At 35.1% G+C, this 22488-nt stretch overlaps 1 protein-coding gene across 18 annotated transcripts in view; it reads left to right on the top strand.

Annotated features, from left to right (window-relative positions):
* LOC129744938 (phosphatidylinositol 4-phosphate 5-kinase type-1 beta) overlaps positions 1 to 22488 on the top strand; it is a 166496-nt gene that overhangs the window by 9113 nt on the left and 134895 nt on the right. For all 18 annotated transcript variants that reach the window (XM_055737724.1, XM_055737721.1, XM_055737720.1 and 15 more), the window contains one exon: positions 5452 to 5498. In XM_055737724.1, the coding sequence (XP_055593699.1) occupies positions 5452 to 5498 (47 nt within the window). The remainder of the gene's footprint in view (positions 1 to 5451; positions 5499 to 22488) is intronic.

Raw genomic sequence — 22488 nt, 5'->3', positions numbered from 1 at the left:
AGGGTGAGCTTGACGGAGCCCCTCTCGAGGTCTGTTGGGATACCATCAAGACAGCCATCAACAGTGCTGCGGAGAACGTCATCGGTTATGTGGAGCGAACTCGACGGAACGACTGGTTCGACGAGGAGTTTAGGAGGGTGATGGACGAAGTGAACGCCGCACGGGCGGCAGTAGTGCAAAGAGGCACCCGTCGAAATGTGGAAAATCACCGACAGCGGAAGAGGCAGCGAGTCCGAATATTCCAAGAGAAAAAGCGCCGCCTGGGGGAGGAGGAACTCGAGGAGCTGGAGCAGCTGCATCGTTCCCAAGAAACACGAAAGTTATATCAGAAACTCAACGCATTCCGCAAGGGTTTCGTGCCGCAAGCCGAAATCTGCCGGGATAAGGACGGGGGCATCCTGACGGACAATCGTGGGGAATCAAAAGGTGCAAGGAGCACTTCGATGAACACCTGAACGGCGCACATGAAGGAGATCAAGACGGTGGGGAAAGTTACATCGTCGGCGTAGCCAACGACGTAGAGGAGCCACACCCAACGATGAGTGAAGTTAAGGAAGCCATTCGCCAGCTGAATAGAAACAAGTCGGCTGGGAAGGATGGCATCGCAGCTGAACTAACCAAAATTGGCCCGGACAAGTTGGCCGATTGCCTACACCGGTTGATGGTCCGGATCTGGGACACAGAACAGCTACCGAAGGAGTGGAAGGAGGGGGTAATATGCTCCATCTACAAGAAGGGTGACAAATTGGACTGTGAAAACTACCGAGCGATCACTGTCCTAAATTCAGCCTACAAATTGTTGTCCCGAATCCTACTCCGCCGCCTAACGCCACAAGCAAACAGATTCGTGGGAAGTCATCAGGCCGGCTTCATGGAGGGACGGTCAACGACCAGATCTTCACATTACGGCGAATCCTTCAAAAATGCCGTGAACACCATGTTCTTACTTACCATCTATTCATCGACTTCTAAGTAGCATACGATGACTACGGCTATTAACTCCACAAGCAAGTGCGATCGAGCGGCCTAGCCCTCGCTCAAAGTGTAACCTATACATGTACATGTACTGTAACCAGTACGTTAATCTGTCTACCTATTTTAGTGGGATTCTTAAGTTTGTACGCGTAACGTGCCAAGGAGGTGACTTGGTAAGGAGGAGGAAGTACTGCCCTGAGCCTTCCCGAACACGTCAACACTGGAGTTTGGCACCGGATGGTGCTAAGATTAGCGAGGATCTTCAACGAAGAAAATGGCAAACGAAGACAATATAGCGTGATGGGAAGAATTGATGGATGAAGATTGTATACGGTGTCAATGCCCTCAAGTTAACGCAGCCTCATTTGGATTCGAGCGCTCAGACCCGTCACTACGTCCCTTGAAGGAAAGCAAAGCTTAGTTGGACTAGCTTGAACTGCCAGGTAGCTGCCAAATTGGACCCAGTACCAGACAACCCACTAATTCCCTTGATATCCTCCCATCATGTCTCTACAGGACCCCGAATTGTTGGAAAATACCAAATCCGCTACGTGCTGTGCAAACAACCGAGAACCGAAGGTCGAGCTCACCATAATCTGCTGGTCATCCTCGTGCGGGCTGCCAGCGATCCTCGTGCCGAATCGCTCCTAGATCAATCGCCGGAACCCGAAGGTGTTTGCTACCGGCGACCAGAGAGCCCTCCCTGTGTGCGATCGAGTCACTAGCACCGTGCCCGACATCTCTGCCATGCTAGACCGTTATCCTTTGCTCTGCGACGTAGTTCCACCTTCCCGTGGTGCAGAGTGGAAACGTGTCTGCAAGTCCGGCGTATTGCAGATGTACGGCCAAAAGAACTATACCAAACCCACTAGAGGCTGTCGACGGGTCTACCAAACCCGCGCGGAAGAAGTGGTGCACCCGGGTACTTAGGTACCAGTACTTGGGTGTGTGCGTGATGGTCCAACACGCTTTCGGGGGGTCATGGCCGTGATATGCGGACGTGACCGGAGGGAGAGCGATCGCCAACTCGTTTTGCGCTTCGGTAGGTATAGACCCGCCTCGCAAAACGAGTAGATGCGCAAAGTGGTGGCCAATGGTGGCCGATCACTTGGGACGTGTTTTACACGTCAGTGTCAGAGAGGCACAGTTTAAGCCGGAGGTGTCAGGGTTCGACACGCGTTTCGGGAATTGTTGCGCCTGAACCGCGAGTGTGACCTGATGAGGGTGGTCTATAGCTCGATCTGCGCTTCGGGTGGTCATGCGCCCGACTTGAAGATTGAGTAGTTGCGCTGAGTGGTGACTTAAGTCAACACTACTTGAGAGTTCGGAGGAGTCTGAGTCCTACACGTGGCTTAGGGGGCTTACCCCTCCTACCCGCGTGTTTGAACAGAGAAAGTGTCGTCGACAACTCGCTTTGTGTTTCCGGACTTCCTGGACTGGATTCAGAAAGTTAGTAGTTGTGCTGCGTGTGGACCTTATTCACACGATGAGATGTCGGGTCCTAACTCTTCAGAGGAGGGGTCGCGCATCGAGTTGTGTTAGAATGAGGTATTGCTGACAAAGGATTCGGAAACGAATCCTTGGAGCGCACTAGCGCGAATTGATCTTCCACTATTGAAGTACAGTGTGTTAAACAGTTCGAGGTGGGAACAAAGGTCAGTGGCCCCAGGTGGACTTTATGGCGTAGGGGGTACAGTGTTCCTTAGCATTGTATCATGAGTCGTCCAATTGCACCCATGGACCCAGAGTAGCAAACTGGGGGGACGCAGTGGCTCGCCGCGCCCTGGAATGCGATCCGAAAATGGATTTACCACCTGGGTTAACAACTAATAAAAAGACCGTTATCCGTTAGAGGTCGCTTGTGGTTCAACGCAGGTGTGGTAACTGCCGACTATGTCCCGCCGCAACATCTATCGTCGCCCAACAGCAAAACCACTGGACAACCGAACCAGGTGAACTTTTACTATAGTGGACCATCCACTATAGTAAAAGGGAAGGGCATAGTGTACCCTCCCAATGTATTGAGTGTTTGGGGAGTATAAAGTGGGAATTCTATCCAAGCTGCTAAGGTGTTTCCTTGTGCCGAAAATCCTTACGAGTGTGCCGACCCTGAAGGGGGTTTCTTATTCTGCAGGTTAGACTTAGGAACCGATGGTTACAGTACAGGTTGTCCTCTACGAGCACAAGTCGTGGATATTGCTCGAGGAGGACCTGCGTACACTCGAGGGTTTCCAGCGACGAGTGTTAAGAACCATCTTTGGCGGGGCGTACAGGAGAACGGAGTGTGGAGGCGAAGGATGAAATCCAGTATCCAAAAGGTGGCGAAGGCTGGACGGATACGCTGAGCAGGACATGTTGCAAGAAGGCCAGATGACTATTCTGCAAAACAGGTGTTCGCTGCAAATCCGGTAGGAACGAGTCAAGCAGAGGCCCACCGAGTGAGGTAGTTAGATCAAGTGAAGATCTGACGAATGTGAGATGTCCGAGAAATTGCCATGGCCAAGTTATTTGGAGGAATCATATCAGCTCCAACATGTGAAAAGGGTATAAAAGCCAAAGTAAACAAAACTCGTTTTCAGTGGATTCAAGTAGCTCAATATGAGCTCTACTTGTCATGCTTGTAAGATACGAAGTTACGATCTTCGACGCAGTCGTTCAGCAAAAAAATTTCATTAGAGAATTTATAAATTTACACAAAACAAAGAAACAAAAATGAGGTAGATTTTTCAGTACAAAAGATTCAATTTTCCCATACAAACCTAAAAGTTCAACATTACTCATGTGAACGTTACGTAAAAATTCGTAAAAATCATTGATGAGTTTTAAACCAAAAAGAAGCTTTTTAGACCCCAGAGAAAAAAGAAATCTTTCGATTGCTTTGATTCAGACCCCAGGGTTTGAGAAATTCAAAACTGACCCCAAATCGACTCAGTCTAATGAGACATACACTACAAAGCAAAGGGTGTACAAATCATTAAGACGAAATTGGTACTCCAGCTAGGTTCTATAAACAATTGCGAGCTATTTTTCCATGAAAATACCCTCTTATCTATAAACACATATTAAGAATGATTCTATGCACTATTTTGACTTTTAAATTCAGTCAGGATTAGGATGTAAATTTCTACAGTGTTTCACTCGTGTGTGATGCAACTTGATGTGGTATATCGTTATTACAATCCTTCTAGGAGATTTAAAGAAAATCAATTTTACACTAAAAGTCTAGACTACTGTCAAGAAACTTTAGCGCTATAAAAAAAAACAATCATTACATTCATCTAAATCATTTCCCGCTGTCTTTCCTCTCTCGAATAAGCTTCTAATTTCAAATCAAATGTGGTTGGCCAGTCGCTTGGGATAGTGTGGGAATCATTTCAAACAATCCTAACAACTGCAGTTAGGGTGTTGCCTGGTGCTGTTATCTAGACAGGAGATGCAGCTACTAGATAGTGATTGCAAATGTTCTGAAGTTGATGCTCCTGATGCGCTTGATAACAGACAACGAACGTGTTGAGGTATTTCCCAGGCTTTTCCTGCCTCTTGTCACTCAGCTTCGATTTCGATGACTTGACTCTGATGGGGGAAACTCCAGTTGTTTTTTTTTTCACATGCAACGCTTCATTTCCGGTCAACTTGGGCTGCGAAAATTATTTGTTACTTTGTACCCAGTGTATAAAGAAATTGAAACAATAATGAAATCTTCATCTCTTATCTTTGGAAATTCTTGAAAAAAAAAATCAGTAAACTTAACAAAATCGAATAATACAGACATTTAAAGCTTCCTCTAATCGCACAACTTTATCATCCTGACGATTCACCGTGGGATGATCATTACACTAAACATTCCTCATGGGCAACTGTCATCAATATTGCCCAGTAGCAAAGGCGCAGATTTACATCATAACATTAATAAAAATGCTAATGCTTCGTCTGGTACTTTTCTTCGGCTGTTTTTTTTATGCGCTTCTAGTAGGTACCCGACTGGCTGACATCTGCTGTTGGGTATTTTTCTGGTGCCGCTTTTAGTCGGTGTAGGCTACCCATAAATCAGCTGACCTTTTTTACTTCGCCATGGCCCACATTTTCCGTCTCTTTTTTGCTTCGCTTCCGAAGCTTGCTCTCTTTGTCACTCCGAAATCACTTTATCACTTCCACGAGTCAAAAAAAAAAAGTTTAGGTCAGCGACGACGAAACTTTGCATCGCCATTTTGTAGATTGTTTCTGGCTGCTCTGTGCTCGATTCCACCCTGTTTTTTCCCAACTTCCAGGCCTCCCAATCTAGACTAGAAAGAAAGCAAAATACTAACTAAAGAGTAACTGAAGAGTGTGGTCCAGTTTTTAAGACCCGCCACCACCACGGAAGATGACAGATTTTTATTACCGCAACCCAGCGCCACACACATTTTTATGATAATCATTAGACTAAATTTCTCATTCGCCTTTCTGATTGTTTGTTTGTTTTTACTCTCCTTGCAGGAAAATTCATTAAGGATCCGACCGGAAAGCAAATCCTACTGGACGGTGTAAGTTTCACTTTTCTTTTTATGACCCGTTTATGAGTTGTTATTCTAGAGAGAGAGAGAGGGGGAGGGTAACAACAACAAAAAAAGTAAGACTCAAATTAAAAAACTTCCATCTTTCTGGGGTGATTGAACCGGAATGTGACGCAATGGTACTCGTTTTACTGGGTATTTTATTATCTACTTGATTTATATTTTTCTTGTTTTTTAAATTTCGGAAAATAATTTATCAAACGACTCTAAGCATTGATTCATGTTTTAAAACTATGAAAACCATACATGTTAATCTTTTTCAATGGAAACAATAAGATTTAAAATAAGACTTTTTTTAAGCCGTTGGGAATACAGCTCTTTGAAAATCAATGCTAGCGCATTTCAATCCCAAAGATCTCAAAGGAATCAATAAAGTACATCTTTCCAACGAATTGCCAACAACGTCTTCCAGGTTATGTCATCATGTCATATGCCATCGGATTGCCTTTTTAGTCGGACAGGGAGTTAGTCGTGACAAAATTACCCAAATAAAAGTTACAAAAGTTACAAAAATTACTAAATTTGACAAAATTGACAAATATGACAAAAATGTCATAAAAGACAAAAATGGCAAAAATGACAACTGGCAAAACTCTCAAAATTGACATCACAAAAATGAAAAAAAAAAAAAATCACAAAAATGACAAAAATTACCAAAATGACAAAAATGACAGAAATCACGAAAATGACAAAAACACTAAAATGACTACAATGACAAAAATCACAAAAATTATTTTTTTTTTTTTTATTCAAATAAATTTATTAGGCCCTTTACTTTTTAATCAAAGTTTTAGTGGGCCGAGGGTCAGGGGTTTTCTTAAGACTAGGGGGAGGTTGGAAGGGGTAAGGAGAAGGAAGGGGGCGTTGGGAGGGAATTGGAGTTTTTAATAATAACTGTTCCCTTGATCGGGTACTGGGGGATCCTTTTGTGTTGCTACGATCATCTGCCTCATCCGATGATTGAGTCGGTGAGGGTTGAGGGGTAATTCGTTTCCGAGGAGGAGAGGCTGGTTTGAGGTTTGCAGTTTGTTGATTTGTCCGCTTCTGTTGTGTTGGCTGCTGCTGTTGGTTTTTTTCTTCGATCTGTTGTTTCTCGGCTGTTGGTTGCGATTTTCTATTGTCCTTTGTTTTAGGTTGGTGCTCGTCCGTCGTCTTTAGAATGCTGGCGAATGTTGGTTGTTTGCTGTTGGTTTGCTGGATTTGTTTTCGTGCGGCGGCAATCGAGATGTACTTTTCGGTGCTAATTTTTATTGCTGCTGTTTCGGCTAGCCAGATTGGACATGCTCGATTAATGGGTGAATGGCCTTCTTGTTCACAATTCCCGCAAAATGGGTGATTCTTGCAGTCCTCACTGTTGTGGTTTTGTGAGCTACACTTACTGCACGAAAGAGGGCTGGTGCAATTCTTTTTCGTGTGTCCGTACTTTAAACAGTTCCTACACAGTAGGGGCAGCGGGTAGTATAGCCGAGTTCGCACTCGGAGAAATCCGAAGTGGATAAATTCCGGAATAACGGTACTACTGATAGTTAGTATCAGTGTGGATGTACCAATTATTCCAGTAGGCGTTTTTTTGGTTATTCTGCGTACGTCAATCACTTTTTGGGGCGACAACTCTTCCAACAACACTTTTTCTTCCATTTCTAGGGCTTCGTGGCAAGTAACAACACATTTTCGTTTGTTTAAACTGGGGTGGCGTCCGATAATGATCGGAGTGCCATCAGTCAAACTAGTTAATTTTGCCAATTCTTTAACCTGGTCTTTACTCCTACACTTCAGCACATACCACTCATGTTTTTTCTCAAAGAACGCGCCGTCAATTTTTCCTCCCGCTTTCTGCTCCACAGATCGCCCAATCAAAAATGGGTTTTGTGGAAGTTTATGTCCATCTGCAGCCTTCAGGGTCAAGTAATATAATCGTCCGTGCAGGTTCTGTGGATCCATCCATGTTGGTATTGTCCTATCGGGGGGTTCACCCGGCGACGGACTCATCGCGCCACTCTCACTTTATACTTTCAGCTCAAAAAACAATAGCCTTTGTCTAGCGAGGACCGAACACAAAAGCGACCGGTCTCGTTGGAGGCTGAGAAGGAACTGACAAAAATTATAAAAATAACAAAAATCACGTAATTGACTTATAAAAAATTATTAAAATGACCAGAATGACAAAAATGACAAAAACGACAAAAATGATAAAAGAGACGAAAATGACGGAAATGACAAAAATTACGAAAATTACTGAACTGACAAAAAATTACAAAAATGGAAAAAATGATGAGAATGACACAAATCACAAAATGACACGAATGTCAAAAATGAAAAAAATGACAAAAATGTCAAAAGTGACAAAAATGACAAAAATGACCAAAATTACAAAAATGACAAAAATAACAAAAATGCCACAATGACAAAAATTGCAAAAATGGCAAAAAATGACAAAAATGACAAGAGTGACAAAATAATGAATACAGGTCGGACTCGATTATCCGGAAACTCGATTATCCGGGATTCGATTATCCGGAATTTTAGACTCGATTATCCGGAGTTTAAAAAAAAAATATTTTTTTTTAAATTTTTATTTCGATTTTTTAAATAATTTAGTACTATAATTCACAAAATAATATTTTTATCAGCTTTAGACGGAGTTAGGGGGGTCAGGGGCTAGTATAGTAGTTGTACTTTATATTAAAACTCGGTTATCCACAGTGTATTGTTCAAGATCAAACTCATAAACTCTATAATACATAATATGAATATGTGGTCAAGCAAGAACGTAGCTAGAAACAGGAGGGGTAAGAATAAGAGTTGTCAATGTGTTTAACCCTCTACATCCCATGGTAGCACAAGTGATCCACAACATTAGCGTCTTTATCAAGTTTGTAAATCTACTATGATGCAGTCAATAATTGTATAAACTTCCTTGTGTACTCATTGTGCTTGTCTATAAGCCTTCTTGAAATTTAGATATAGTAACTATTCGAAAACAATCTAGCAACTATTGAAACAATCAAATACTTTTTTCAACGAATTACAACTTTTGAGGCCATGGGGAACAACTTTTGTTCAAGATCTTTCCTTACAAAAACTTTTTCGTTGTTCAAATATTTAAAAAAAAATCGTGGGAAGTAACGGGTTAATTATTTATTATCTAGTTTGATTAATTATCGATTCTCTTCGGTTGAAAATGAGTGGATTTTGAAATGTATTTTAGTTTATTTACAAAGTATGATCAAATGTACAATCGTGAAAGTAGTAAGAAAAAGAGGGACTTAAGCTAGGGTGTCATTTCAGTATGTTCCCCTTTTGATATTCTTTTTCGTTTCATTCTCATTTTGGTTAACTAAAATTCATATTTCTTGTCAGGAAGCTTCTCGTTTATTTAAGCTTAAAAACAAATTCATTTATTGAATAACGAAGCATGAGAACAAAAATCACTTCCGAGATGTGTCAGGTCAAGGTAAAGTGACACCAGTAATGGTTTAATATTACTTATTAGTTTTTTTTTCTTATCACGGCTTTACCCCATTTTCCTATAAAAATGATTTCTGGCTATACGCCACTGCATTTTACAAAAATAATGCACAAAATTACAATTTAACGTCCTCAGACTGAAAAAAAAACATTTTTTTATGATTCGATTATCCGGAAGATTCGATTATCCGGAGTGAAAATAAAATCGATACTCCGGATAATCGAGTCCGACAAAAATGACAAAAATGACAAAAATGATAAAAATGACAAAAATTTAAAAAAATTACAATGATGACAAAAATGACAAAAAAAAACCAAAAAGACAAAAATTACCAAATTGAATAATGAAAAATGATCAAATGCGCAAAATGACAAAAATTTCTAAAATGACAAAAAAAAAACGAATATGTCAAAAGGCTTAATTTTCCATAAATGACAAAAATTAGAACATAACCAAAACCTGACAAAAATGACTTAAAAGCTAAATTTCCAAAATAATTTGCAATGACAAAAATGACAAAAGCGACAAAAATGACAAAAATGACAAAAATGACAAAAATGACAAAAATGACAAAAATTACAAAAATGACAAAAATGACAAAAATGACAAAAATGACAAAAATGACAAAAATGACAAAAATGACAAAAATGACAAAAATGACAAAAATGACAAAAATTACAAAAATTACAAAAATTACAAAAATTACAAAAATTACAAAAATGACAAAAATAACAGAAATGACAAAAATGACAAAAATGTCATTTTTGTCATTTTTGTAATTTTTGTAATTTTTGTCATTTTTGTCATTTTTGTCATTTTTGTCATTTTTGTCATTTTTGTCATTTTTGTCATTTTTGTCATTTTTGTCATTTTTGTCATTTTTGTCATTTTTGTCATTTTTGTCATTTTTGTCATTTTTGTCATTTTTGTCATTTTTGTCATTTTTGTCATTTTTGTCATTTTTGTCATTTTTGTCATTTTTGTCATTTTTGTCATTTTTGTCATTTTTGTCATTTTTGTCATCCTTGTCATTTTTGTCATTTTTGTCATTTTTGTCATTTTTGTCATTTTTGTCATTTTTGTCATTTTTGTCATTTTTGTCATTTTTGTCATTTTTGTCATTTTTGTCATTTTTGTCATTTTTGTCATTTTTGTCATTTTTGTCATTTTTGTCATTTTTGTCATTTTTGTCATTTTTGTCATTTTTGTCATTTTTGTCATTTTTGTCATTTTTGTCATTTTTGTCATTTTTGTCATTTTTGTCATTTTTGTCATTTTTGTCATTTTTGTCATTTTTGTCATTTTTGTCATTTTTGTCTTTTTGTCATTTTTGTCATTTTTGTCATTTTTGTCATTTTTGTCATTTTTGTCATTTTTTTCATTTTTGTCATTTTTGTCATTTTTGTCATTTTTGTCATTTTTGTCATTTTTGTCATTTTTGTCATTTTTGTCATTTTTGTCATTGTTGTCATTGTTGTCATTGTTGTCATTTTTGTCATTTTTATCATTTTTGTCACTTAAGTGATTTTTGTCATTTTTGTCATTTTTTGTCATTTTTGTTATTTTTGCCATTTTTGTCAATTTTGTCATTTTTGTTATTTTTGCCATTTTTGTCATTTTTGTCATTTTTTTGTCATTTTTGTCACTTTTTTGTTTTTTATCATTTTTGTCATTTTTGCCATTTTTGCTATTTTTGTCATTTTTGTAATAATTTGGTGATTTTTTTCAATTCATCAATTTTGTTTATTTGTTAAAATAAGTATATTTTGTAAATTTTAGCAATTCGTCAATATTTTAAATTTTTTCACTTGGTTAATTTTTCCTTTTGTTTTTCATAAATTTTTTTATGTTATCAATTTTGTCTTTTTTGTCAATTTGGTTATCCTGGTAAATTTGGTAAATTTTATCCATTTTCCAATTTGGTAACTTTAGTCAATTTTCCACTATCGCCAATTTTGTCAATTTTCTCATTTTTTTTCAATTTTGACAATTTGGAAATTTTGTCAGTTTTGTCATTTTCGTCAATTTTGTTTTTTTTTTCATTTTTCTCATTTTTGACATTTTTGCCATTTTTGTCATTTTTGTATTTTTTTTTTATTTTTGTCATGTCGCATTTTTGTCATTGTTGTCATTTTTGTCATTTTTATCATTTGTTTTATTTTTGTTAATTTTTTAAATTTCTTCAATTTAAATTCTTCAAACTTTCTCAATTTTGTCAATTTTATCGATTTGGTAAATTCGGTCAATTTTGTCATTTTTGTCATTTTTGTCAATTCTATCAATTTCGTCACTTTGGTTAACTTTGTCAATTTTTTTAATTTTATTATTTTCTGAATTTTGTCAATTTTGTCTATTACGTTAATTTTATTAATTTTACCAATTTTATCAATTTTGGTCATTTTGTCAATTTTATCGTTTTGGTCAATTTTCTCAATATTACCAATTTTGTCAAGTTGTTAAATTTGTTTTCAATTTTGTCAATTTAGTCAATATTGTCAATTTCATTGATTTCATCAATTTGGTCAATTTGATAAATTTTGTCAATTGTGTCAATTTTTGTAATTTGGTCTTTAAGTTCATTTTGATCTTATTTGCCAATTTTTTCGCTTGGTAAATTTTTTCTGGTTTTTAATTATTTTTTTCTTGTTATCAATGTTGTAAATTTCATAAATTTGTTCAAATGGGTAAATTTGGTATTTGAATTTTGTTGATTTTGTCAATTTTGTAAGTTTGAGCAAATTGGTAAATTTAATCAATTCTGACAATCTTTTGATACTGTTAACAATTTTGTATAGTTTGTCAATTAAGTCAATTATGTATTTTTTGTGATAATATTAATTTGGCAACTTTAGTTAATTTCAGCAATTTTGTCAATTTCGTCAACTTTTTCTTTGACTATATTTTTACGACTAAAAATTTTGTCAATTTATTCAATTTTTAAAATTTTGTCAATTTTGTCAATTTTGGCAATTTGGCAATTTTGTAAATTTTGTCTTTTTTGTAAATTTGTCAATTTGGTAAATATAATCAACTAGCTGACCCGGTAAACTTCGTTTTACATTTTTATGTAATCGTAATAAATGTTTGATTTCATCTACACTTCACTTAACTTCACCGTGCTCGCGAATCGATTCTTATGAAAAACGTAACAAATAAAGTTGATTTTGTATTGGGACCACCTTCCATAAAAAGTGAGATTCTTGAAACTATTATACAAACAATCTCTGACCCGAAAAACCCTCGGATACCAAATTTCACTTCATTCCGACCGACCATTCATACGTGATGTTGTTACAAAGAAAATGCCTCCATTTTTATATATAAGATTTTGACAATTTTGTTCATTTTGTTTTGTCAATTTCGTCAATTTTGTCAATTTGGTCTATTTGGTCAATTTTGTAAATTTTTTCACTTGGAAAATTTTATAATTTTTTTTTTAAATAATTTGGTTAGTGTTATCAATTTTGTCATTTTTGTCAATTTAGCCAATTTTTTGACAACTTAGTCAATTGGTTATTTTTGAGAATTTTTTCAATTTTGTCAATTCGTTCAATCTTGTCAATATCGTCAGTGTCAAAACTTTGTCAGTTTTATAATTTTTTTTTAATTTTTTTTCAATTTTGTGATTTTGTGAATTTTGTCAATTTTATCAATTTTGTCCATCTGGTCAATTTTGTTTAGTCGTTCAATTTGGTCAATTTCAGCAAATTTGTCAATAAGGTCGATTTTGTCAATTTTATCAATTTTGTCAATTTCGTCAACTGTAGAAATTCCGTAAATTTTTTTCATTTTTTGACGCCTTTGTCAGTTTCATCAATTTTTATATTTTTTTCAGTTCTGTGAATTTTGTCAATTATTCAATATTTTCAATTCGTGAATTCTTTCATTTTTTGACTTCTTTATCAATTTTTTTTGTTAATTTAATCAATTTTTAGAATTTTGTAAATTTGATCAATTTTGGCAATTTCATAAATTTTGTCAATTTTGTAAATTTTGTCAATTTGGTCGTAAATTAGGTCGATTCTGTCAATTTTGTTACTTTTTTCAATTTCGTCAATTTTGTCATTTTTTTTACTTTGCGATTTTTTTTTATTAATACCGTATATTTTGCATACTTGCATACTTTATCAAGCTTTTCAATTTTGTCAAGTTTGTCAATTTTGACAAGTTTTTCATTTATGAATTTTTTCCGTTTTTGTACATTTAGTCGATTTAGTCAAGTTCGTAAAGTTGGCCAATTTCGTTGATTTTTTATTTTCTTATATTTTTTGTTTTCAATGTTATCAATTTTTTTCCTTCTGTCAATTGTTTCAATTTGATGATTTTTGTGAATTTAATAAAAATTTTTATAAGTCTTGGTGTTTAAATTTTTTTTCAATTTTTTTAAATTGTAACAAATTAGTTTATTTTTCGTTCATTTTATCAATTTTGTTAAGCAGGTCGATTTCGTTATTTCTCTCAATATTCTTCGTTTTTATCTTTCTCGTTTTTTTTGTATTTCTATAAATGTTTTCATTTTTTGTAAGTTATTCCTGTGGAACATGTAAATTTGCAATTTTTTTTTATTTAATCTATTTTTTAATGTTTTGAGTTTACTTAATGTTGTCATTTTTAAAATTCGTTATTGTTTTCAATTTCTACTTCATAAGTTTTTCAATATTTACTGAATTTAGTTTGACTGAATTTTGTCATTTTTTGCAACTAATATTTTTGGTTAATTATTCAAATTTATCTTTTTGTTCTGGTTTGAGTAATTTGAAGGTAATTACTCAAACCAGAACAAAAAAATCAATTTGAATAATTTTACCAAATACATATTTTCGACTTGACTGGTTTATCAGAAATAAGTTGAAAGTTTTTCATACCTTTATTATTAATGACGGTCGCCATGTAGCTGTTCGAGTAAATCAAATTTTTGCGCACTGGACACAGCATTTGAAAGCAGTATTCTTTAAAAATAAGGAATCTTTTTTTTTTTTGTTTTTATTATAGAGATTTTCAACTTTTGCTGGTTCGTCTCTTATAAATAAAGAATCTTAAAAAAAAGATTTTTAGGTCTTTTTTATACAATTTTACCCACCCAACCCAATGTTATTTTTGTTTTTGATGCACAAAATTTCCTAAGTTGTCGAAGATTCGATGATTCATTTTTCGTAACTATATATTTAGACTAGAGTATCCCAAGCGCCACCAGAGATCGTTATTAATAAGAATTTCCAGTGAAGCTTTTCAAAGTTCATCCCTCTAGTGGCGTTAAATGTGACGATTGTCGTACCGTATCGTCTGATAATGCCAATTCAAGAAAGACATTCAACATGGGAAACATTCCCGGAATTCTAAAACCGGTATCGCACAATAATAATACTCCGAAGCATGGTGGAGCAAAGTCTCAACACTATTTCTGTGTTGCTTGCATGTGTCATAGTCGTTTGCAACCGAGCGAGCGGAAACTCTCAAGCAACTTGAGCACAGCTAGACTTCAACACCTCCAGCCAGCCAGCCAGGGCAATGCAACACATCTATCGGTTCCGATTCACAATCGCATCATCATGATTATTATCATCGCCATCATCATCAACATCTTCTCCCTCAAGCCTTCACACCGCCTTCAACGGAACGAAAACGGTAGTTGAACAAATTGCCTCACTAGAAGAGATACCACATAAAGCCACACTCTATAACGCTCTTACTAAACAACACCCGATTGAAGTTATGTTAGTTGATAGTTTTTTTTGTTGCTTCTTACGTCCGTTTCAGTTTTCGTGTCTTGTTGAAGTCAATTTTCCATTAAGCACAATTCGCACTCTATCGAGATTTGCTTGCTTGCTCTGCTCGCTGGCAGTTTTCCCTCCTACAACATATTTATTTACCCACTCAGACTTTGTTGTGGGATGTGGCCAAAATCTGCAGCGTCGGCAACCTTAAAACGCAACCGTAATTCAGTTAGTGGCCCATGTAATATTCGTTCAGAAGTGCAACAACCTTCATTCACTCCGCGAAGTATCAGCTGCCTGTCGCTATTTTGTTTGCCAACTACGAGGCGCTGAACCGGAGAAGATTAATAAGAAAAAAAACCCAACTTTTGGTTGACTCTCTCGGAACGATTAACCGTTTCTTTGTTTCCCAAGTCAGCTGTTTGGCGGAGATTTTTGCTGAGCTTCAGCTTTTCCGTCGTGGGTCTCTTTTTGTGTTTTGTTTGTTTGTTTGTTCTTGGCATTTTTTCCCACCCGTAAGGTCAATGGAAAGCATTGTCTTATTTCTCGTGTTGGCTTGGGAGGAGTTTTTTTCAATCTACTAAAATTCCAGTTCACATAAAGATAATCAAACTTTTTCAAATTTGAATGGCGAGTTACAAAACTTTAGGTTAGATTTCATGTAACCGATTTTTAACGTTTGATTTATAGCTGTTAGTAGCACACCGTAGTCGTAGCTTATCGCACATCGATGAATGGACTGATCATGACGCACATATCACAGTTCGAGTAGTTTTAGCTGAATTCCATTCACCGATTTATTCAATGTTTCCAAGTTCAAGCGGTAGGAGGAATCAGCATAAATAGGAAAAATGAACCTTCTAAAACGGAACACTTCAACGATGAACGACTCATCGCGATGAACAATCCATTGACATTCCCACATGATGAGGTAGCATGCAAACATTGATGAAGAACTGAACTCAAAGGCAAATGTTCGGTGTCTGAATCAACAACCGGTTTTATGTGGGATCGGTAGATGTAGTTGTATTCTGACAAAATCACAAAAAGAATCTTTTTGGAAGGAATTTCATGCCTTAAAGTGCGAATCCAAAAACGGTTTTTGAACATTCAAAACTAAAAGAAACCATTTGTTCTAGCTGGTTCTGCTTTGAAGCCGATTTTATTACCGTGAATAATACATCCATTGCGATGTGACCAAATGTAGTCATACATACCACCATCCTGAGTTGGGGATCGGGGAAGGTGTCATGCCTCTCCATTCAGAGGGCGTGATCAAACGTGTGGCCCCTGCTTCGTGCCGGTCACTAAAAATAATGTTGCAACCTTCAGAGGTCGTTCGTTGGTGCACAATCAGCTGGTAGGAATTTTAATGATACCTTCGCTGAAGAGAATAGTTGCCGACCAATGTTGAATGGATCTGGAAAAGGAAACTTAGGAGATGCAAAAATTTAAATATAATTCAAAAAGCCCGAATTTACAACGCATTCCAGAAATACTTGTCTCAACAACCAGTAATTTGGATGAACATTTGACCAAAAATTTTAGCCGTTTTTCCCAGAAAGTCGATTTTTAGCAATTTTTTTCCCGAGATAACACAAGATTTTAAAGTTTTATGTCATTTGGCGTCAAAATGAAAATTTAGATTTTCCCGATTTTCTATGGCCTTACGTGATTTTTAAAACTTTGAAGTCATTTTTTTTGAAAAAAAAATCCTCGATTTCGAAGTTTTATGCGTTTTGAAGTCATTTTGATAGTCATAAAATATTAAAATTTCGTTTTTTCTTATTTCCTTTGCCCCCTTCCCCCCCTTTGATGATTTTTGAGGGTCAAAAACTTAAATTTAAAGCGCTTTGAGGTTCCCTTAAATCTTGTCCGATATGCTTGGTTTGCGAAATCCATCATGGCTGCCCATTTGGCTGCCACTCTAATGAACATCCCTTTTTCTGTCGTTTGATTCAAAATTGGATTCCAGGAATCGATTGTTTGTTTTGTAAAACACCCTGAGTTTATGTTTCAATCCCATACATAATGGAGCAATTAGATCGGAACAAATTTCAAATTCTTCTTTTGTCACTTCCCCTTGCTATTTAACCGAAAATTAAAAAAGATTCAGGGTATTTTATCAGAAAATTAGATAAATTCTTAAAAAAATTATAAATTTTCAACACCGAAAACTGTAGATGCTAAGAAATGGAACACCTAAACACCTGGACATCTAACTGGTAATCTAAATATCTCATGTTCATCAAAAAGAGAAAAATTTAAAATAATCGGATGATAGAATCGAAAATAAACTGATTTAATCGATCTTTTCCTGGGTAAAGGATCGATCCAAAAAATCGAAAATCTGAGTTTAAAATGATCGATTTTTCAAAGATCGATCCAAGATCGAACAATCCTAGTCCAAATGTGTAGAATATTTTATAATTATTTTTTTCATATATATTTTTTTAATAAATAATTATTAATATCACGGTGTCTTTTTGGGACCTTTAAAAAGGAAAATCGGCATCTCTGAAATTTGCCATATTCTAGATTAGACTCTCTCCTATCCAACGCACTATTCAGTTGAAAATCGATCGGGAGATCTAGAACTACTTTCTTTTTTGAAGACTTGCGAACAAATCCACGAAAATTTTTTTAAAATTTTCTCTAATACAACTTCAAAGTTTCCTTTTTCAAGCTAATTTTTTTTTAAATGAATAAACATTTTAATAAAAAAAAATTATATCAAAAATTTCGGGAAAAAGCATAAATTTCTAAAAAAAATGATTTTATCAGTAAAAACTATCAGAATTAGCTGGAAAAATAACTGACACAATGTAGAAAATTTACAAGAATACTGTAATAAAGTTTATTCTCCATAATCATTTCTATCGAAGACAAAATGAAGTTTTGAGTTGAGGGGAGAGAGTTGCAATTTAACTACTTAGCATTAGGTAAATTGTTTTTCTCTTAGAAAAACCATACCATTGATTTTCTAGCTCTATTTACACAGGTTTCAGGAATTTGACAAGTCTCTACAGTGGCTCTCTCATCATATTTTAAGAATTTAAAATAAACAATAATGATTGATTTATCACATTTCTTTTTGCTGGTCTGAATTGAGCGTACCGGCATATTTCTAGAAATAGTTCTGACCGTGAAAAGTTAAAGTGCCCTTAAAATTCGAAAATCGTTTAAAAAAAAATTTAAGGAATGTTGTTAGGCTTTTTCAAAGTTGATCAAACACGTGGTGACAACTTCCGATCATCTATATGAATAAGCATTATGCTTGAAACATTATTAAAGATGGAAACTTGATGTTAAAAGGTAAAATTTTTAAAGGAAACACATCAATATAACATCTTCCTTTCAAAATAAAAAGTTTTTTTTCTAAGCAAACGCTGCACAAAGCTGAAAACATTCAAAAATAATCAAAACAGGAAATTTTTTAGATTTTTTTATGGACCACACCAAAATATGTCCAAAGTACTAATAAATTTTGAGGGAGAAACACTGTAATGTATTGTAAATTACAATTTGTAATGAATGATTAAATTATAACTCTCTTCCCTCAACTCAAAACTGCATCCTGTCTGCAATAAAAATAACTTATAACAGTATTTTTGTAAATTTTCTACAGTGTATCCAGTTATTTTTACAGCTAAGTCTTGAAAGCTTTTGTTAATAGTTTTAAAATTTTCTTCGAAATTTATAGTTTTTGACCAAAAGTTTTGGTTGAAAATCTTTCCCATCAAAATTGTTTGAGTTATTTATTATTTTCGAAAGAATTTGAATTGAGGCTTTAAAATGAAAAAATTGAAGGTTTCAGGAATAATTATTACTAAGTGAAAATTTAGAAACTTGCTTGTGTATTTTGTTCGAAAATCTTCAATAAAAGTTGTTCTAGACCTCTGTTCGATTTTTTTCTTGAGTAGTGCTTTGGATAGGGGAGAGTCTCTACTTTAATATGGCAAATTTTCAGAGATGCCGAATTTTATTTTCTTGAAATCGTTCTGAAAAAGACACCGTGTTATACTTCAAGTTTTAGTAAGTAGCTTTTATAGCTTTAATTCTGAAAAAGTTGACCAGGAAATATGGAAGAAATAAGTCAAAGAATTTTTTTAATGCCGGCTTCCATTTCTATTGAGTAGAATAATCGGCAAATCGATTTTTCTCAAGTAAAGGGCTTCTATAAAAGTACCTGTGATGAAAAAAAAACGATAATATTGCGACTTTTCTGATATGAATTTAGACGTCATAAGTAAGTGGAGTTATCACTGGTCCAGAATAAATCATATTCAAAGCATCAAAATAAGTACATATCTACTTATTTTTTTTACGAAAAACATATGTCGAATCAAAACTTGAAAAAATGAGCATAAGTGTAACGAAAATATAGAAAATGTACGAGGAACAATTTTGAAGAATTCGACCGAAAATTGAAATAAATTGTATGAACATTTTAAGATGAAGTGTTAATATAACGTAAAAAGAGTGTTTCAGTAATTCATTCATTTATTCCAAATTCGCTTGTATGTTATCTGATTTAGATGGAAAGCAAATTTTTACAATAAATCCATGATCAAAGTTTGTTTTTTTAAAAACACTTGCTTGAAAATGAGAATTTTTTGACGTAAATTTATTCACTTTGGCAGTTTTTAATTGTGTTTGGAAAAGACACAACATTCAATACACGTTTTTATTGTATGCTTGTCGCGATTTTTCAATTTATTGAAAAAAATGTGCGTTAAATTGAAATTTAAAAAATTTAAATTTCTTGATTTGTGGAATAAAATACACAGAATTTGGAATAAAATACCAAGTTTTTGTGGGATTCTGTTATAAATTTAGCGAATTATTTATTAGTTAAAAATTTAAAAAAAATGCAGATCATAAGAATATGAGTTACCAGATCACGTTTGACAATTTCGGAGTCACATAAATTATGAATTTATCACAAAAAATCTAAATTTTGAAAGCAAATTCCAGCTAACGATTAATTTTCAAAATTGTGATCAAGATGTCAAATTTAATAAAAATTAAACAAAACTAGAGAGAGAGTGAGAATCGAAATATTTTTTTTTTGTAATTTTATTAGATTAACATAAAACTTGAACTAATTAGCTTAAGCTCAAATTAAAATTCAAACTTCATATGAATCCAAATGTAAAATTGATTCATGGATGAATAATTCAATCCATAAGTTATCGTTTATGATTATTTTCAAATTTCTGAATTCGACGAGATTAGGGTTCAGATTAGCAGAAATATTCTCTTGCCCCTTCACATTTCAACCTGTTAATACCTTATTTTGTGCAGAACATTTCTCATCAGTCCTAACGAGCACTCGGGCCAAATTTCACCACTTTAGGTGTTAAGACGGCTGAGCCCGTTGAAGACAAATATACAAATAAACAAATGGAAATTGCTTATTCTATAGATTGAAGGCAAAATGTCGTCCATGAAAACCGTCTTCAGTTATTCGATATTTATAGAAATTTAGGAAAATAGGAATAGGAAAAAAGGTACCAGAAGAGGGTTTGTTAGGTGGCCAAATCACAAAAGATAACTTATTTTTTTGGTAACTGGGCCATTTAAAGTCCGACTGAGAGTTTATCGGCCGGAAGAAGCTAGGCCGAAGAAATCATCATGCCGAATACGAAACCATGCCGAATGTGTCATATGGCCGAAAGTTGTGCGATCGAAGATTTTAAGGTTGAATAAACGTAAGGCTGCATGGATATTTGGACGAATGGATTATCGGCCAAGTATAAACTAGGCCTAACATTAATTAAGCTCAGCGTCCATTCGGTTTTTCATAAATTTCGGCAAAATCATTTTATGATGCCTTACCGTTTCTAACAACCTTTGGCTGTAGAACCTTGACCGGAACCCATTCTTTGGGTTTGAAAATTCGTGTTTTTGTCAAAAACCTGATCGTTTAAATAATTTCTAATGTGACCTGATTTAAAACTTTGTGTGTTAACAGCAGATTCAAATTCCTGTCTATAGCATTCATAATATTTTCAACTCAAAACTGTACCATGAGCTTATCATCTTAGCCGTCAACCCAACCACTTCACTATTGAAAGTTGAACGCTCTAGATGGAAAACAAAAATCATAAATCAACAACATAAGTAAGAAAATAAACATACGAATGCTGTCCTTTCGGGCAAAACATGTCCTCGCCTCGATTTGCTCCTTCGTAGCTGCTGCTACAAATGACGAACTGGAATTCTACACAACAACAAACTGTCAGCGGTATTTACCCCTATCAGTAACACATATCAATCAACTGTTTTTTTTTTTGGTTGGACTGTTTCAATGTTAGTTTTGATGAAACTTCTATATAGTTGTTTCAGATCTAATCTTTAAAAAAAAGATGTCAGTCTCCCCTGTTAAAAAAACATTTTTTCGAGAAATTCCCTACAATTTGTTTGACGTTTAGAATCTTAAAGAGTTGAAACAATCTAGTGAGGCAAAATTGACGAGCAGCTTTCAATCTCGCCGGCAGAGTCCGTTGGCTCTACGTTGATAAGAATGGAATAATGGGAAAGCTGCAGCAACACTGAATGTTATTTAATTGAGACCGCTCGGACGTAATTTGATTAAAGAGTAGCGAGCGATTGTGCCTAGGATTCAATGAAATGGAAATTTTGTTCTAGTCTTACTGCGACTAGAAATAATTTCAACACAAAAAATCCTTTGGAGCAATTGTGATTAGAAGCAGAAATAAATGATAAGTTTCTTACTCGCAAGAGCCGTCTTAAGGCAAAGTCAAAATTGGAATATTTTGTCATAAATTTCTTCCGCAAAATTGTTCCTAGGAAGCTGACATTGAAATTCAAATTTGCTGAGATTGACCATTATTAATTGCCCTTTCTTACTCACTGGTCTAGTTGACCAATTGAGGGGATGACCTTATACTAGCAGTGTCTTCTGAATTTTACACTGGGCAACGAACAATTGAATTTGCTGTTTTCAAATTTTGTTTACTGAAATGAGATCTTGAAGTCAGAATCCTGGATTCTCAACTTTAAGTTTTGAACTGGGTTGTAAATTTCGTCTCTATCTCCATATTTCGAAATTCAAATATGCTGAAAACTTTATGTTACCTATGCTATCTAAAATGGTCTATGTTACCTGAAATTTATGTTATCGTAGATGCAAAAATGAAGCCCAACAGATCTGAGTTGTACCTCGTGACGCTTATATGGATGCGGCCGCCTGGGTCATTCTCATTACCCGTTTATTTTTACCCATCCGCTATAATTTTATATGATACCGGTTCGTAAATCGTCTCAACTTTTGCCTAGTAGGTACCTACCTAACCTTCTCGCTCTGACCCGTTACTACCCCCTTATTTTGTGGTCTACTTCATACTGGATGGAAGGCTCTGTCTGTGGTGATTCAGTCCGTTGGTTCGCTTAATGACCAAAAAATATGTTAATTAACAAGTTCACCGAAACAGCGCAAACCACCGTTCGTTCTTGGCGTTCTTAGAAGACGAACCTTTCCTCTGAGTTGCAAAATATTATAAACGTCTATAAAAAGCTCTTAAAGTACTTAAAGCTTAATTGATTCTGGCGAGCTCCGATACGGACAAACCGGCACGAGGAGTCGCTCTTCAAAAGTCCGTACCATAAATCGCATACATTTTGTCTGTTGATATGTGCAACACGCCGCCTGGCGTTTCGTTCCGAATGTCCTTGTGCTTTGCGGTTGATTTATTCGATTCCATCACAGAAGAGCTTTAAATTTTTCTCCTGTCAAGTGACGATGCTACAC

The sequence above is a fragment of the Uranotaenia lowii genome, chromosome 2, assembly GCF_029784155.1.
Source record: "Uranotaenia lowii strain MFRU-FL chromosome 2, ASM2978415v1, whole genome shotgun sequence".
NCBI lineage: Eukaryota > Metazoa > Arthropoda > Insecta > Diptera > Culicidae > Uranotaenia > Uranotaenia lowii.
The sequence above is the reverse complement of the archived record's forward strand: the minus strand, read 5'-3'. Positions and strand labels throughout refer to the sequence as shown.